The 16,253-nt window shown below is 55.0% G+C and overlaps 7 protein-coding genes across 7 annotated transcripts; 4 read left to right on the top strand and 3 right to left on the bottom strand.

Annotated features, from left to right (window-relative positions):
* Positions 1 to 75: 75 nt before the first annotated feature.
* Positions 76 to 1,940, top strand: BO72DRAFT_437499 (COP9 signalosome complex subunit 6). Its single transcript, XM_040943353.1, has 3 exons — positions 76 to 384; positions 454 to 963; positions 1,033 to 1,940. The coding sequence occupies exons 1-3, from the start codon at positions 114 to 116 to the stop codon at positions 1,578 to 1,580; spliced, it is 1,329 nt and encodes a 442-aa protein (XP_040797398.1). The 5' UTR covers positions 76 to 113; the 3' UTR covers positions 1,581 to 1,940.
* Positions 1,941 to 2,241: 301 nt separating this feature from the next.
* BO72DRAFT_387279 (DUF300-domain-containing protein) lies at positions 2,242 to 4,220 on the bottom strand (the record flags this gene model as incomplete). Its single annotated transcript, XM_040941669.1, has 6 exons — positions 2,242 to 3,105; positions 3,164 to 3,313; positions 3,372 to 3,497; positions 3,554 to 3,851; positions 3,924 to 4,074; positions 4,118 to 4,220. 6 exons carry the CDS (start codon positions 4,218 to 4,220, stop codon positions 2,242 to 2,244), a joined length of 1,692 nt encoding a protein of 563 aa, XP_040797397.1.
* A 1,201-nt stretch (positions 4,221 to 5,421) lies between these two features.
* Positions 5,422 to 7,811, bottom strand: BO72DRAFT_451753 (SAP domain protein). The gene has a single exon (XM_040945568.1). It carries the CDS (start codon positions 7,589 to 7,591, stop codon positions 5,609 to 5,611), a length of 1,983 nt encoding a protein of 660 aa, XP_040797396.1. The 5' UTR covers positions 7,592 to 7,811; the 3' UTR covers positions 5,422 to 5,608.
* A 1,305-nt stretch (positions 7,812 to 9,116) lies between these two features.
* On the top strand, positions 9,117 to 10,228 carry BO72DRAFT_437489 (caleosin family protein; the record flags this gene model as incomplete). Its single annotated transcript, XM_040943352.1, has 5 exons — positions 9,117 to 9,314; positions 9,381 to 9,605; positions 9,731 to 9,892; positions 9,966 to 10,091; positions 10,121 to 10,228. 5 exons carry the CDS (start codon positions 9,117 to 9,119, stop codon positions 10,226 to 10,228), a joined length of 819 nt encoding a protein of 272 aa, XP_040797395.1.
* A 198-nt stretch (positions 10,229 to 10,426) lies between these two features.
* Positions 10,427 to 12,315, top strand: BO72DRAFT_451751 (NAD(P)/FAD-dependent oxidoreductase). Its single transcript, XM_040945567.1, has 4 exons — positions 10,427 to 10,813; positions 10,869 to 11,158; positions 11,297 to 11,879; positions 11,950 to 12,315. The coding sequence occupies exons 1-4, from the start codon at positions 10,552 to 10,554 to the stop codon at positions 12,204 to 12,206; spliced, it is 1,392 nt and encodes a 463-aa protein (XP_040797394.1). The 5' UTR covers positions 10,427 to 10,551; the 3' UTR covers positions 12,207 to 12,315.
* A 143-nt stretch (positions 12,316 to 12,458) lies between these two features.
* BO72DRAFT_412579 (Zn(II)2Cys6 transcription factor domain-containing protein) lies at positions 12,459 to 14,641 on the bottom strand (the record flags this gene model as incomplete). The annotated part of the gene is made up of 5 exons (XM_040942482.1): positions 14,445 to 14,641; positions 13,702 to 14,376; positions 13,431 to 13,646; positions 13,108 to 13,370; positions 12,459 to 13,030 (listed from the first exon to the last, which is right to left on the bottom strand). Coding segments are annotated over exons 1-5 (1,863 nt in total), but the record flags the coding sequence as incomplete, so codon positions are not given.
* Positions 14,642 to 14,923: 282 nt separating this feature from the next.
* BO72DRAFT_437481 (zinc-binding alcohol dehydrogenase family protein) lies at positions 14,924 to 15,958 on the top strand (the record flags this gene model as incomplete). The annotated part of the gene is made up of 1 exon (XM_040943351.1): positions 14,924 to 15,958. The coding sequence occupies one exon, from the start codon at positions 14,924 to 14,926 to the stop codon at positions 15,956 to 15,958; it is 1,035 nt and encodes a 344-aa protein (XP_040797392.1).
* Positions 15,959 to 16,253: the final 295 nt, after the last annotated feature.

Below are 16,253 nucleotides of genomic sequence, written 5' to 3'. Positions count from 1 at the left end.
ACAAGACAAACCGGTGACAGCTCCGCTCGTACCTCCGGATATGATGAGAGAGCATCGCCAACTCCATCGCAATCACCAACTCCCATCATCACAATTCCCAAGGTCGTGACACAATGTCTGAACATTTCGACTCACTTGTATCTCCCAAAGCATCTGACTCCGGCCTTCATATCCAACTTCACCCTCTAATCCTACTCACGATCTCCGATCACATCACCCGCCACGCAGCCCGATGCCAGCAGGGACCCATAGTCGGAGCGCTGCTGGGCCAGCAGAACGGCCGTGAAATCACCTTAGAGCATGCTTTCGAGTGTCTGGTAACGGAAGGGCCGAACGGGGAGGCTCAAATTCCGGATAACTGGTTTGTAGAGCGAGTCCAGCAATGTAAGTCGTACACCTCTCATCCCTCCCTCAGGTCAGCCCCGATAAACTGACATCTACTCTACCTCACAGTCAAGGACGTGCACAAAGCGCCGGCGCTCGACCTAGTCGGATGGTGGTCGACCTGCCCATCCAGCGGCCCCAATGCATCCTACCTACCCATCCACCGCCTGATCCTCGAGAAGCACAATGAATCCGCGGTATTTCTCGCATTCCACCCTGCCGAGGTGGCCGGAGCATCCTCAAAAGGCGGCAAACTGCCTCTCACCATCTACGAGAGCGTGTACGAAGGAGGCGAGAATGCCAACACCAATACCATGCAAGTCGACAGCGAGGACCAGCCACCAACGTTAAGCATCAAGTTCCGCGAACTCCCTTACTCCATCGAGACCGGCGAAGCCGAGATGATAGGCATCGACACCGTCGCACGAACCGCCCGCAACGCAGCCATCTATCCCTCGAGCACCAACACAGACCCATCGCAAATTAGCAAGGCCAAACAATCAACCAAGGAACAACAGCAACAACAACAACAATCATCAACCGAACCATCAGCCCTCCTCTCGCCCGAAGAAGAAGAGCGTACGTCCTCCCTCCCCCTGCCAATCCTCGAAACCAAGCCCCTTAGGAAATACTAACGAAAAACAACAGTAATCGCCAGCCTCAACACTCGCCTCAACGCCATCCGAACCCTCGAATCCCGAATCTCACTCATCAAATCCTACGTCTCCAGCATCTCCACCTCCCCCTCCAGCACCAGCAACAGCACCACCACCCAACAACCCACAACAACAACAACAACAACAACCCTCTCCCACCCCATCCTCCGCAACATCAACGCCTGCCTCTCCCACCTCTCCCTTCTCACCCCTCCCGCCAATAGCGCCCTGAACCGTGAAACCCTCGCCCAGGCCAACGACGTCCACCTCGTCGCCCTCCTCGGCCAACTCAGCCATAGCATCAGCAACATGCGGGAACTGGGCAGACGCACCGCCATCCTGAACAACGCCCGGCGGACCATGGCCGCGGCCGCGCGGAAATCCGGCCTGTCTGGCGGCTTGGGCTCTTTGGGTGGGAGCGGTGGTGGTGGGAGTGGCGGTGGTGTGGACCTACAGATGCGGATGGCGGGATTGCAGGGGCGGTATGGTGGGGAGGAGATGCTCTACGGGAGAATAGGGGGCGGCGGGGATGGGCTATAGAGTGATTTTCTGAACGGATGGAATGATGGGGGGGGGGTTCTCTGCCCTCAGCCATCTGCCCCGGGAACAATTTCATGAAGTCGCCCCATTATTGTTCCATCCTTTAAATACGTAATGAGATTATGGTTGAAATGTTTCTTTCGTGTAGATAGAATGAGGAATGTCCGGATTCCTCATCCTTACGGGCGAAGACACATCGAGTTTGTGGCAATAAACCTACATGCAGAGATCCTCCAACTCTATGAGAGGTCGAGAACATAGACAAAGAGTGCAGACCCACTCCTCTCCAAACCAGAAAACACAAGGACTTCAAGAAAATCTCATCAATCCGCGATACAATCAATATTTCATGCCATGATCTCGTACAATGTGAAACAAGAATAACGCAGATAAAGCGCCATCGGCCAGATGACCCAGCAAACAAACAGAGGGTATTATACGACAAATCCAACAGGAATAGAACCAACGCCATAGAGACAATATGAAGGTGACGGGTGACTGGGATGGAACACCGTCAAAGACAGCTTGCTGTAGAAAAGAGAATGGTAGATGCAACAACCAGTGCTACGAGGTCTAGGTCATGTCATGTCACGCGCTTCGGTTTGCTTTGAGAAAAAGCTTTTGATGCAAATGCAATGAGTCCGCTTGGAGGGGCCCCCATTTACCTCCGTTGATGACTCTCAATATCGTATCCGGGTGGCGGGGTTTGATATGTTTCTGGAAGAGGGATCGGAGGTTGTTCCTGGAGGGGAGCTTGTTGGTAGGGTTGAGGGTGGGTGGCTGTAGCGGTGGTGTTGTCCGGATACGGAGGGTTTCCGGGGGTGGGCGTATCGTGGTGATAAGGGTCGTGGGCCAGATGCTGAGATTGAACCAAGTACGGATTGTATGCATCCTCATAGGATGGGTCTGTGTGAGGAGCCGTGTGCGAGGGTTGCGGTTCCAGTATAGACGAGCCGCTCAATCGATTATGCGAGTAGAAGCGATTCGGATCACTGTCATCGTGCATGCCCGGGGCTAGCCCGCCTGGACTGGGCTGAGCATGAGACAAAAGCACCTCGCCTTCTTCGTCGCTGCCATATCGCCCTGCGCTCAATGCCGTTGGAGGCCCTTGGTATGCGGTTCCGTACGGTGGAGTGAGGTTCTCAGTCGCATTCAGTCCAAACGCCTCGGTCGGCGTGTGGTAGCTGGGATCCAGCGTCCGCTTCTTGCGTCCCACAAACAACCAACGGAAACTGCGACCAACCGCCTTAGCAAGGTCGACAGGGTTGAGCGCATCCAAAAGGCCTTTGAGGCCAAAGCGACCTCCCTGATAGCTGGCCTTTCCATTACCATAAAAGTCGGTGACATCGGAATTTTGCGCAAGAAGCGAGTACGGTTGCCATGCGAAGGCCCACAGATGAAGGACCGAGAACATGGCCATTTCGATACAGATGAGAATGTTTGGAAGTCCGACCTTCAAATCCGGTGACTGGATTGTCTTATTCGCTTTGATGACACCCGCGGAAGAAAGGAACGAGATCAACGTCTGCAGGTACAATTAGACCAGTTGCCACGAGAGTAGATTACGGAATGAGCCCACTTACCGACTGCCAGAAAGACAAGAAGATCACGAGTTTGATGGAAAGAATCTTCAAGAAGGGAGAGTGTTGGCTGATGTCGTCTTTGAGCTGAATGTAGAACTGAATCAGGCAGTACATGGCGATCGAGACAGCGATACACTCTACGATCATAGTCTATCCAGGCAAGAAGGTCAGTCGAGGCACGCCAGCCATCGGGCGCAAGAGCACATACCCAAATGTGCGAGAACGCAGGGTTGAGCGATTCTTCGCAGTAAACATTGTAGTGTTGCGTGATGACGGCGATAACGGTCATAAGGACCCGGAGGACACAGTATTGGAAAACCCCCACCCAAATGACCTGTGGTCTCTTCGTCAGCTCATGACCGACGCGATTGAGACATCGAACAGACTCACATTGAACCAAGTCAAACCACTGCGAGGGGTTCTCCACACGCCTTTCTCACCGCCGGAGATCTTTTGCAGCCATGGGATAGGCCAGACCCAGGGCTTGGGCACCACGCCACGAAAATACTCTTTTTGACTATGCAGGTCGGGGGCGACATAGGCGCAGAGCAGGGAGAAGAAAGCGGAGATGGCGAAGGCTTCGTAGCAATTTCCAATCAAATCGTAGTACACATCGTTCTTGTAGAAGTACGTTCCGACCCACGCGACGACCGAATAAATAGGTATCATCAATAGGATTCGTATTTGACTGTGAGATGCAACATGATAGCATTAGCTCTGTGCGACTCTGGCTCGGCGCGACGATAAGGCGGGAACGTACTGTCGTTGCTCGATCGGCTTGCTGTAATGCGTAGCATGCATCATAATAAGATAGAAGGAAACAATCATGGAAATCAGACCAAACACCCCGCCGACCATGAGGCACAGCTGGTGAAAGGTGATCCCGCCTTCCCAGAGGTCGACCTCCGTGACTATGCGAGTGAAAATGGAGAATCCGCGTCAGCTCAACTCAACAAACAACCATAGCGTCGCAAATTGTAGCGAAGAGCGGGCGAAGGACGAAAAGGGACATACTGGTCTCATCCTCGGCGGTGGAATTACACACCGGCCAGCCCATTCTTGGGAGTGGGAGTGGAAAATGAACAGCTGAACAGTGAGAGGCCTCAGAATGCGCGAGAGGTTATAGGGGAAACGAAAATAATAGAGGTCTTCAGGATGTTGTGGAAGAAGGGGGAGTAAAATCGTCGCAAATTGAATGGAGAGCGAGAAACACGGTCGACTTTCTATCTTATCCGCCCAGCCCGGCTTGGCCCAAGAATGAGCGACTGAACCCCTGGGAGAGCCGCCCGAGATTAGACTTCCGTCCACACTTTTGTCGCCGGTGGAACTGCAAGGATAGTAATCGTGGGTCGAGCGGACAGAAAGTAATGGGGTGTATGTCTGCCACGCTGGAACAGGCGCCGAGAAAGCGTGAGCTGCGTGTCGTGTTGCTTGGTGTTGCTTGGCAGGAACAGCGTCTAATAAGTGAACAGAAGAGGGGGGAAAGAGCAGAAGTGGAGGAGAGGGAGCGAGGAAGAGAGGCTGGGGATCAACAGTGATCGGCCAGAGGGGGAAAAGAAATGAATGAGGGTGTGCACAAAGCCAATACTCTTGGGGAACAATGAAGATGATGGGTGCTGGTTGTGGTACATCGGACTGTTGATCCGAATGCACTGTATATTGCGTAGTTGGAAAGAAGTACTTTGTAGGTTAGTTCCTGTATTTAGTCTCGGTAGTTCAGTGGGAGTAGAGTATAGTATAGTATAGGTATGGGTATAGCATAAAACCAAGGGAGGAGGAGCAGATGAAACGAAACACAGGTGAAGTGAGTGCACTTACTCACTCACTTCATTTCAATTTGCATTGGAATGAATGCTTTGTGATTGCTGGGATGACGAACCACAGGCACCAAAGTTAACTAACGGAAGTCTGGAGGAGGCAATCTCAAATGAGTGACCATACCAATACACGTCATCTTCATTGTTCCCCGCCATAAAGACGGTAAATTAGCTCAACTTACATCACAGCTGGTATGTACCGAGTCCACTGGCCACGGGCTGCGCCACTTTCCCGAAATAGCCGGAACTGCCTTCAATTCCACTCTTGCGACTCCGTACTCCGTACTCTTTTGTCTTTCTCGCTCATTTCCCCCCTTTGTCTATTGGAGAATGGAAAAGATTCAAACACATTTCTAACGGATCACCACAGCCCCGTTCATCATTATCTTCTTCTTGCTATTAATTACTCTTTTCCGCAGTTAAACTGGCAGCCAAGCAGAATTGTTCATTGCATTGTCTAGTGGGGGACTCCACAGTTGTGCAGTCATCGCCTAATTTACATTCATACTTGCCCCCCCCTGCCCCTCGCAATGTCCCTTAACTACTACTGTACACGTGACGGATGACTACATCCGTACAATCACTAGAACAATAATGAGGAACCGGATTGTCGGAACTTGAAAAATCGTTACCATCGACTGCGACGGTCGTCTCGCCACGAATCACCCATTCCTCCCCGTCCTCGGCCGCCACGGCCGCCGCGTCGGCCCCGTCCACCACCTAAATACTCCGGCCCCTTGTCAACAAATAGGTCACCGTCTTCGAAAGTGATACGACGGGTCTCATCTCCTCCCCGTCGGGGGAATGCGCCTTTTCGTAGCAGGTCGTCGAATCGATCGAGACGCCGGTCGGCCACCTCCCGGGTGACTGGCAGATAGTAGAGCTTAGGCTTGGTGGTGGTGGACATGAACAGCTCGTCCAATGGCTTGAACCCTTGGCCCGGGTGAGAATCTGACCGTGCGACACCAGGGCTACTGGGTCGTCGAGTCGGACCACGACCCTCTGCACGGGGACCGGTGGGCGGTGGACGAGAGAAGCCAGCGAGATCAGGTGCACGCGCAGCTTGGGCGGCCGGTTTGCGGGAATCGACTTCTTCTAAAACAGCCTCGACACCGTCGTCTGTACGGTCGTATCTCACTTCCCATCGGGGTGCGGGCCCGCCACGCTGCCGGGTCCCCTCCTCTCGTTCAATCCATGACTTTAACTTGTCTTCGGGAATAAAGTCGACAAATAACGCTTTTCGGTTGCGTTCGTTAGGCCATACGGTCCCGTGGAGGGCCGTTCGGACACGCGACGCGGCCGAGACACTTGTAAAGCTCACAAAGCAGTGTGTCTTGATGGGGTCCAGGTAGTAATCGAGGATCACATCAGCATTCGGGGAAGCATCAGGTGCCGATGCCAGAGTAACCAGATGACTTCGCAGGGCCACCGGCTGCATCGGCCGCATCAGGCCTCCAACGTAGAGCGCAGCAGTGGCAGCATGTAGGGCAGGTTCAACTTCTGCCTCGTCCACGGCAACGTCAGGGGGAGGAGACGGCGGACGGGCTTGGTCGGCTCCCGGGCCCGCGAAGAGACCTTTGAAACGAACATCGTGTTTTGGCGGGGCATCTTTCTTGGCTGCGAGGGTTGTATCGTCAGCGACCGGGGCAGATTCCGTTTCCCGACCTGGCGCCGCCGTCTCAGGCTCAGCACGTGCCTCAGGGGGTTCGCGCGAATGTGCTGCCCCTTCTTCTCCCGGTTGATCCACCTCCATCATAGATGATCCTTGATCTTCAGGCAGAAGCACGCGAGGCTCTTCCTCTTGCGCCTTCGCCTTTTTGATGGCCAGAGCTTCCGGTGTGGGCACAGGACTCTGGCTACGTCGCTTGCGCTTGCGTCGATCCTCCAACAGCTCCTCGGTGGGAAGAGGAGTTGATAATGCTGTGTTCAATTCCGAAGGGATACTCGTAGGCGGCGCGGTCTCCTTGAGCTCTGCATCTTGCTGCGGGATGGCTGTAGGTTCCTGCGCAGATTCGTTTCCGGGAGCCTGCTCAACCGGGGCGGCAGGTGGCTCGGCCGTCGTTTCCTGCACTGCTGAGGTGTCAGTCACGACCACCGTCTCTTCCCGCTCCTGCGCTTTTGTGCTTGGTTCCTCCTCCTCTTTCGGCTGTTCTGGCGACTCCTCCGCGACCTGATCGCCACGGGCAGCAGTCTCCTCTACTACACTCTCCGGTTGAGGCACCGCAGCCTCTGCCTGCTCCGGCGTTGGTTCCAGTGGCTGTGTTGAAACCTCGGTCTCTATCTGCTTCACGGTCTCTTCGGGGACCGGCTCCGCGTGTGTGGCCGAATCGGCCTGCGGCTTAACTGGTTGCGCAGGTTGTACCTCCTGCTGTACCTCCTCCGTCTCCGGTGTAGGCTCGCTCACTTCATCATCCTCCTCCTCCTGCTGCTGCGCATTATCGCGATCGGAGCCCGGTTCCACGGTCGCATCCTGTCCTGCAGCTTCGCGAGCATCCTCTTCCTCCAATCGGTCGATGATTTGTTGTTTGACGCGAAGACCGGTCTGAGCGATGCCGCGCCGCTTCAACTCCGCTTTCAGGTCGGTGACCTTCAATTTCGAGTAATCGGTCATATTGTTGGGGTACTAGTAAAGTACTAGGATCGGTCCGCGAGATGGCGGGGATTTAGTTGCATATAGAGGTCGCCTTGCGAGGGGCTGGTGTCCGATGATTGATTGTGATTCAGATGGGGCTGGTCATGGCTGTATAAATGAGGGTATATTTTGGTGGTTCTTTGGATGCGCTGCTGCCCCTGCGGTGGAGTGAATAGTTATTCAGACAGTGCCTTTGTAGGTGCAGTGGACGGTCGGTCGGGGCTGAGCTTGACTGGCGGAGGGTAGATGATGTCGTGCGCTAAGCCGGTTTGGGGCAAGGGGTACTGCCGCATGAGGCTTAGTGTGGTTCTAAGTGGAATTGGCTCAGCCTTTTCTCGATTAGGATGTTTTGGTGTGAGCCGGAGAAAGTAGAAACCAAGCACCGGCAAAGACGAATTGCCAAGCTCTGATAGAAGTCGACTTGATCAAGGCTACTAAACAGGCTGCGAGAATTCCATAATGATTCTATTATGCATATAAGACTATTTACTCGAGATCAATTGTCCGATATTGCATAAGCTATTAGTACCTGTTGTTGCCTGTCATCATCCTGTAAATATACTTGCCCTCAAGCTGTACGAACCTGCTTGAGATTGTACAATACCCGGGTCCTATTTCTCTTTTCTCCCAGGACCTGGCGGTACAGATTGAGCGTACGGAGTAAATACTCCAAATCCGAGAAACTAGTCTTGCATCCTAGGTACGCCAACAGAAACCAAGAATCTTCACACTGAAAATAGTGTAAGTACAACTTGCGAAGGCACGCCTTTCCACTCAGGCTCAAGACCAGCATGTCCAGCCCCCATAGCATGTACTCGCATCTAACACACTTCATAAGCTCGAGGCCAGACTCCATGGTATCCACCACGAGAAAGAATATCAAAAGGACCCCGGTCTGCAAATTTTTCTATAATGCTCTTTAAGGTCGCGTGATAGGCTAGAATTGTCCGTCGACGTTTCAGCAAGGGCCATCCGGTAGAAATACACATCTCCACATGCAAGTATACACACTGCGGAAGGAAATGGAGGCGTTCAAAGGGTAGGTTCCTGGTATCACTGATAAGGTACTGTACGGCGGAGTAGATCCCAACAGACATACCCACGTTTCTAACGCCTCAAGATGGATCAGGAACAATGATGAGCTTAGGCCCCAAAGCTTGATATCGGGTTGGTTGCCACAGGTCGGGTTCCGAGCCGATGACGTATGCGACTTGCGACTCAGATAAAGTCGAACCACTGCCATATTTCCATTTCCGGTGTTCGGATTGGCCCGGGGTTTGTTTACGCACAGACCTGGACCTGATATGCCTCAGCTTCTTTGGGGGTTTCTTGGGGAGGGTCACGATATCCACACGAGTTGATGTCATCGTGAGTCGATACAAAGTAAAGCGTATCATGCTACTCCGTATATTTAGACCTATAAGACTGGCATGATGGCTTCGCTTGTAAGAGGATCGAGTAACATACCAAGATCATATACTCTACCCTTTTCTCCCAAGTAATAATGACCCCCTCCCTCGACGAGAAGACGGATCTGAGTGATTCCGTATCCGCAAAACAAGCCCCCGTCGCCCAGGCACGCCCAGTAGCCACGGACGCGGACGCGCACATCCAACAACCCGGCGTCTCCCGCGCCAACTACACCGTCTCGCAGACCAAATCGGGCCTCCACTCAAAATACCACGAGGAAAGCAAAAACTATGTGCGTTCTCGACCCGAATAGGTGGCTGGCTGCCGCGATAAAGCTAGTTAATTGACCCCAATCTAGACCGTGCTCCAGCAGCACGTCCTCTTCTGGGACCGCGATGGCGACGGCCAGATCACCCCGTGGGACACCTACGTCGGCTTCCGGGAGCTGGGGTTCAACATGCTCTTCTCGTGGCTGGCGATGTTGATCATCAACCTCAACTTCTCGTACCCGTCGCGGCTGGCGCATTCCTGGTTCCCGGACCCGTGGTTCCGGGTGTATGTGGACGGGATTCACAAGGCCAAGGTATGTGACCGGTTTGAATCCCCGGGGTTTCGGGATGAAGCAAACAGGAAGCCGGTGGGGCAAGGGGCTGTTGGCCTTTGAGATGGATGTGTTTGTAACTGACTTTTTTGGACGAAACCTCTCAGCATGGATCGGACAGTGGCGTGATCGATAACGAGGGCCGGTTCGTACCGCAGGCGTTCGAGAATCTGTTTGCCAAATATGACCGGAAAGGCGACGGGACTCTGACGCTCGGGGAGATTATTACCTTGATGCACGGTCAGCGGGTGGCTGTTGATCCGTTCGGGGTAGGTTATCAACCGTCTCAGACTGACTAGTGGCTGCGGGGTGTGTACTGTATACTGATCGGTGAGTCAATAGTGGGGGGCTGCCGTCTTCGAGTGGGGGACGACATGGTTGCTGCTCCAGAAGGATGGACGCATCTACAAGGAAGATCTGCGGCAAGTGTACGATGTGAGTGATCTGCCAGTTGTTGGAACTATTCGAGTAGATTCTGATGGATTGCATGGCTCCAGGGCTCGATCTTCTGGAATATCCGCAAGAAGCGTCAGGAGTCGGGGCGTTGGGGTAAGGGCTTTGGATTGGGAGGAGATGGCATGATTGGTTCGGTCTATGTTTCGTGATTTATGGAATTTATATAAGCATCCTTGAACTGCCATCGTGAGATAATCTAAATCTAGACATATGGCCGAAGGAACTATCTATGCATAGATAGATAACGTGGCGTGTGGCCCGTCAGCTCCGAACTCCGCAGATAAAGCTTACGGAGTAGATTAGTAGGAGAGGCGCCGTTATCAATCAGCCCCTCTTCGGCGTTGGGTGCGGAGTAAGACTACCGTACCTATAGTAGGCCGGATTCATAAATAAAGCACCAGGGCCCTCAAACGAGTCCATATTCACCTCAAATCACCATTGCACTCTCCCCTTCTTACCAAACCCATCCACCATGTCCCCCATCCTCCCCGTCGACAACCCCACCCAGCCCTTCTGGCGCACGGAACTCGACGAACTAGATTCTCTCCGCACGACCCCCGACCTTCCCCAAGAGACCGATATCGCCATCATCGGCGCCGGGTACGCGGGCGTGACCCTAGCCTACTACCTCCTGAAGCAACTCGGCCACGACAGCACCACATCTTCATCGTCCTATCCGACAATCACCCTCCTCGAGGCGCGGCAGATATGCTCGGGCGCAACCGGTCGCAACGGTATGCCAGCCTTCCCTTCCCCAAGTAAGTAAACCTGCTTACAAAAGAAAAACAGGCGGCCACCTCCGACCCGACATCTATGGCCACATCCCCACGTACATCGAGCGATACGGGCTGTCCGCCGGGGTGGAGATCGCCGACTTCGAGCACGCGCACATGCAAGCGCTGAAGGATCTGCTGGCGGAGGAGCAGATCGACTGCGACTTCAACATCACGCGCAACATGAACGTGTACCTCAGCGAGGAGGGCGGGGAGCGCGCCCGCCGGGCCTACGAGACACTGCTGGCGCAGGGGGTGGCCGTGGCGAAGGATTTGCATTATACGTCGGCGAAGAACGCGGAGGGGGTGAGTGCTGACCCCCATTTTCTCTTTCTCTTGGCCTGGATGCTCTTAGAGAGAAAGCCAGTGATAAGGAGGTCTATCACGGCGATGGACCAAATCACAACTCCCTGAGCATGGACCGAAGCTAACACACACCCAAAGATCTCCGGCGTCAAAGGCGCAAAAGCCTGCCTCTCCTACACCTCGGGCACCCTGTGGCCGTACAAATTCATCCTGGGCCTTCTCCATAAGATCGCCTCGTCCCCGCAGCTGAACGTGCAAGCCCAAACCCCCGTGACAGCGGTTGATGCCACAGAAGATGGGACGCATCACACCATCCACACCCCGCGCGGCGTCATCCGCGCCCGCAAAGTCGTCTACGCGACCAACGCCTACACGGGGGGCTTGCTGCCGCAGTACGCCAAGAACATCGTCCCCTGCCGGGGCATCTGCTCGCACATCGGCGTGCCAGCGGAGCAAGCCAGCGTGCCCTTCCTGCCGTACTCGTACGTGGTGTACACGAATGAAGGTGGCGGGGGAAGTTATTTGATCTCGCGACCGGATGGGAGTATTATTGTCGGCGGGGCGCAATATACTTTCAAGGATGCGCGGGAGCAGTGGTACAATGTGGTGGATGATGGGACGTTGATCGAGCCGACGAAGCATTACTATGATGATTATATGCAGAGGACGTTCAAGGGGTGGGAGGAGAGCGGGGCGTATGTCAAGGAGATTTGGACGGGGAGTGAGTTTTCCCTCGGTCTCGATTCTTCTGGATGGGGAGGGAAATGCTAACATGAAGACAAAAATCCAAGTCATGGGGTACTCGTACGACTCCCATCCGCACATCGGGCAGGTCCCGGATAGTCCGGACCAGTATATCTGCGCGGGGTTCAATGGGCATGGCATGCCGGTGGTGTTGCTCAGCGCGAAGTGCCTGGCGGAGATGGTCGCGACGGGGAAGCCATTCGAAGAGACGGAGACGCGTCTGCCCCGACTGTTCAAGACGACGGCCGAGAGAATCCATAAGGCGCAGACGGGGCCGGAGGGAGGGGACATCCTGGGAAAGTAGTTGCCAGGTCCTCATCCGTGCTGATATATTGTACATAACCCACCACGATCGATTCCTTTCAAGATAGAAGCATGCTAGCATCGCTTAATGCACCATCGAATTCAAGAACTCACTCAGCCAGTCATCATACGCCGCCCCCAACCCCAAAGCACCTGCACCAACACCCGCACCACCACCAGACCCAGAAACATCCTGACTCAACGGGACGCCCTCACTCCCCCCCGCACTCCCCCCCAACTTCCGTTCCCAAACCAACCGCATAGACTCATATTTCCCCACCGACTGAAAAAACACCTCCCCCTCATCAACCTCCTCCTCCTCCTCCTCCCCATCCCCGTGTCCCAAATCCTCCCTTCCACCCGGATTCCCAAAAAACCCCCTCCCCCCCTCCAACCTCGCCAACGCCGCCGCCTGCCCCAAATTCCCCACCACACGATCCAACACCCCCAAAATATCCACCGCCCGCCGCACGCCCCCGCGATCCCACAGCGGATCCTCCAGCGTCGAGAGCCGCCACAGCGCGGCCAGGGTGCGGGCCAGCTGCGCGAACACCGTGAACGGGAAGCCGCTGTACTCGGCCGGCGGGATGGTGAGGAAGGTTTCGAGCCAGAGCTTTGTGGCGGTGAGGGCGGCGGAGAGGTGGTTGAGGTGGGGGATGTTGAGGGTGGGCGGTTGGGTTGCGGTTTGCGAAGTGGATGAGGGTTGGGATTGGGATTGGGATTGAGATGGTTTAGGGTTCGGGCTGGGGCTGGGGCTTGTGTTGAGGAGGAGCGAGGGTTCGGTCAGGGTTAGGGTGGTGTGGGTGTTGTGGAGGTGGATTATTTCTGGTTTGGGGCGTTAGATATGCTGGTCTTTGATGGGAGTTTTCTGTGAAGGTTCTCTGGAGGCAAGGGGGACGTACTGTATTGTTGGGTGTGCGGGGGAAAGTTGGTTTGGGCGGATTGGAGATAGCTGGTTAGGGCGTGTTGGTAGGTGGGGATTGGGGCTTGTAGAAAATTGGAATTGTCTGGGTGGTTTAGTTGCTCGGTGACGTGTTGGTAGCGGACTTGGTGGATGAAGACTTCGTCGTGGGGACTGTCGGGATGCTGGCTTAGGGTTTCGAGGCATTCTTCTAGGTATGGGGTCCAGCGGAGGGAGGAGGCTTTTTTGAAGAAGAGGGCGATGCTACATGCTAATTAGATCTGAGCGGTGCGTTTTGGCATGTTCCATGCTGCCGGGGCATACCTCGAGGTGAGGAGGTAACAACCTAGCACGGCTCGACGCTCCTCCTTGGACCGGACGGGCAGCGGGGGAGGACCGTCATCCACGGACGAATGGAGACACAACAGGAGAGAGTTCTCCAGCGAGGAGGGCTTGTCCAGCGAGAGATCATACACCACCGCAATGGCGAGCTGGCTGAACATGATCAGGTTGAGCTTACGGAAGACTTGTTGGCTGGACCTGGATCGAGGGTTAGAAAACCGAGGGGGGTGATAGTGGCGAACAACAAACGTACCAAGCGATAAAGATCAGGATGCCCAAGAGGAGATCGAGATCGCGACCCCCGTAGTCAAGAACCGCCTTCCGCGCGACAATCTCTTTGACCTTGTCGCAGAGCGCAGAGCGCTGCTTCGCGCTCTTCGAAGCCACCGCCATCACACATAGCCACGTGAACGGCCGCTCGCGCTGGAGACGCCGTGCCGTCGTCCCCGATGGGAAGTGGATGAATGGGAGATACGGCAGTTTCTGCGTGAGGAACGCCGTCAGACACTCTTCGGCTTGCCACGGCGCGAGCTCGAGAGCAGCGTCTTCTGGCAAGTGAGCCACCGAGCCGAGACCACCTGATGTCTGCTCGAGCGGCTCGGGGGACTGCAGCCGGACCCGCGGATTGCTCGCATTTTGGATTCCAATTTCAACGTCAGGTCTCCTCCGTGAGATACTGCGCGGGGTCCGTGTCCGGGGCCGCGGCCTTGCCGGCGTCGTTGTCGCGTTCAACTGCTCCTCGATCAAGTCAGCGTATTCATCTGCGGCCGCACTGCTACCAGATGCATGCGCAGCCCGGGCACGAAGCAGCGCGACCACATCGTCCAGCTTCTTCTCCAGCCGACCGCTCTTCGTGGCGGCGGATTTGCGGAGATTTTGCCGGCGCTGGAACGCGGAGGGGCGACATTCTTTGTTGAGGCGCTGACAGCTGTGGAGCATGCAGATAGTCAGTCAGGACAGTGGTGGAGAACCATGCTTATTGTGGAACAAACCCACCGTTGACATTGGCCTCCGTCTTTGGAAAGTATGCACTTGCATTTCGCCTGCGAGCAATTCATACATGCGCGGCCGTACGGGGCCGGGGAAAGATCATATTGCATTGAGGGTTGGTCCATGGCTGGTGGAAGCAGCATGGAGAGTATTAGTATGTGCGGAGGGGGAAACAAAACATGATGTCAGATTCAGAAAAGAGCGGGATTCAGTCAGATTAAATGGAGAGTCGCCGTAGGTGTAAGGAGATAAGGACCGAACGCCGTCGGTGTTTAGTTGGTGATTTCGTGACTGGTGAAAGGATTAAAGGCCGACGGACATTGCGGATTTTAGTTGGCCTCGGCCATAAGCCCTAACTGTATGACAGTGTATATAACTGCAGCATGAGGACAACAGAAAGAGAACATCATAACCAGCAAAGACAACACATCAGCCACAGGATTCAATACGCTTAAAAACCTCAACCATATACCACCCTCTTCACAATGTCTCCCAGCAACCGCGCCGCGTGGCTCAAGTCCGAAAAAGCCCATCCCCTCGAAGTGGACGAAGCAGCCTACACCCCTCCCCAGGAGAACGAAATCGTGATCAGGAACCAAGCCGTCGGACTCAATCTGGTCGACTATGCGATGCAAGACATGGGCACCGCCCTCTTCCCCTGGTCGACCTACCCGACCGTCCTGGGCTGCGACGTGGCCGGCGAAGTCGTCGAGGTCGGCCCCGGCGCCCTCGCCTCCCGCTTCAAGCCCGGAGACCGCGTGCTCGGCTTGACATCAGGCGTCGGAACCAGCCGACCGGCTGATGGAGGCTTCCAGTCCTACGTGGTCCTCACACCCCAGACCACCGCGCTGATTCCGCCCCAACTATCCTTCCCAGACGCCGCGGCAATCCCCTTGGGAATCTCCACGGCCGCCAGCGGTCTTTTCCAGAAGGACCACCTTGCCCTACAGTTCCCGCGCGCCCCTCGCGCCGCATCCACCGGCCAGACGGTGCTTATCTGGAGTGGCTCGTCGAGTGTCGGCAGCAGCGCGGTTCAGATGGCCGTCGCAGCCGGGTACGAGGTCTTCAGCACGGCATCGCCCAAGAACTTTGAGTTCGTGAAATCCCTGGGGGCAAGTCAAGTCTTTGACTATCGCAGCAAGACGGTGGTGGAAGATGTGGTAGCGGCTTCCCAGGGCAGGCAGAGTGCGGGAGCGTTTGCAGTCGGCGATGGCAGTGTGGAGTTGTGTGCGAAGATCGTGGCTCAGGTCGAGGGCAGGAAGTTTGTTTCCCTGGCGGTTCCTCCGACAGGGCCGCTGGGGGAGGGCATAGAGTCGAAGTTCGTCTTTGGAAGTGATTTGAGACACAATGAGGTTGGGCCAGCGATCTTCGAACACTTTCTGCCACGGGCACTGGAAGATGGCTCCTTCAGGCCTGCGTTGAAGGTGGAGGTGGTGGGACGGGGGTTGGAGTCGGTTCAGAGTGGCTTGGATACTTTGAAGAAGGGAGTGTCGGCGACGAAATTGGTCGTTGAGTTGTGATCTGGGTTTGATCTCGGTATAAACATGTAATATTTATATTCTTTTTGTGTCTTACTCTCCTCATGTCCGAGCAAACATACTGGCCTTCAACCCTACTGTATGCTTATCCCGCCTGTCATTCTACCGGTAGACAATTGGAGTCCAGTGGATATGATATGTCATGTGCGGTGACACTTTCTGAGATCTATCATCGAGTTGCCTGAAAGGTAGGCGGCCACTGAAAAGACAAAAGAACTGGAGAAGGTCGGATAGTTGTACTGCATCAAATGTGGCGTTCAATACTTCGGAGATTTAT

This window comes from Aspergillus fijiensis (genome assembly GCF_003184825.1).
Source record: "Aspergillus fijiensis CBS 313.89 unplaced genomic scaffold BO72scaffold_60, whole genome shotgun sequence".
Lineage (NCBI taxonomy): Eukaryota > Fungi > Ascomycota > Eurotiomycetes > Eurotiales > Aspergillaceae > Aspergillus > Aspergillus fijiensis.
This window is presented reverse-complemented; position numbering and strand designations above follow the sequence as displayed.

What these genes read in the sequence shown, in the direction of transcription:
- BO72DRAFT_437499 (XM_040943353.1), top strand. Translation starts at nt 114, where the DNA reads ATGTCTGAACATTTCGACTCACTTGTATCTCCCAAAGCATCTGACTCC. An exon ending in TGTAGAGCGAGTCCAGCAAT is followed by an intron (nt 385 to 453) that starts GTAAGTCGTACA and finishes TCTACCTCACAG; the next exon opens with TCAAGGACGTGCACAAAGCG. An exon ending in CTCGCCCGAAGAAGAAGAGC is followed by an intron (nt 964 to 1,032) that starts GTACGTCCTCCC and finishes GAAAAACAACAG; the next exon opens with TAATCGCCAGCCTCAACACT.
- BO72DRAFT_451753 (XM_040945568.1), bottom strand. Translation starts at nt 7,591, where the DNA reads ATGACCGATTACTCGAAATTGAAGGTCACCGACCTGAAAGCGGAGTTG.
- BO72DRAFT_451751 (XM_040945567.1), top strand. Translation starts at nt 10,552, where the DNA reads ATGTCCCCCATCCTCCCCGTCGACAACCCCACCCAGCCCTTCTGGCGC. An exon ending in GGGCGCAACCGGTCGCAACG is followed by an intron (nt 10,814 to 10,868) that starts GTATGCCAGCCT and finishes AAAGAAAAACAG; the next exon opens with GCGGCCACCTCCGACCCGAC. An exon ending in CAAGGAGATTTGGACGGGGA is followed by an intron (nt 11,880 to 11,949) that starts GTGAGTTTTCCC and finishes CAAAAATCCAAG; the next exon opens with TCATGGGGTACTCGTACGAC.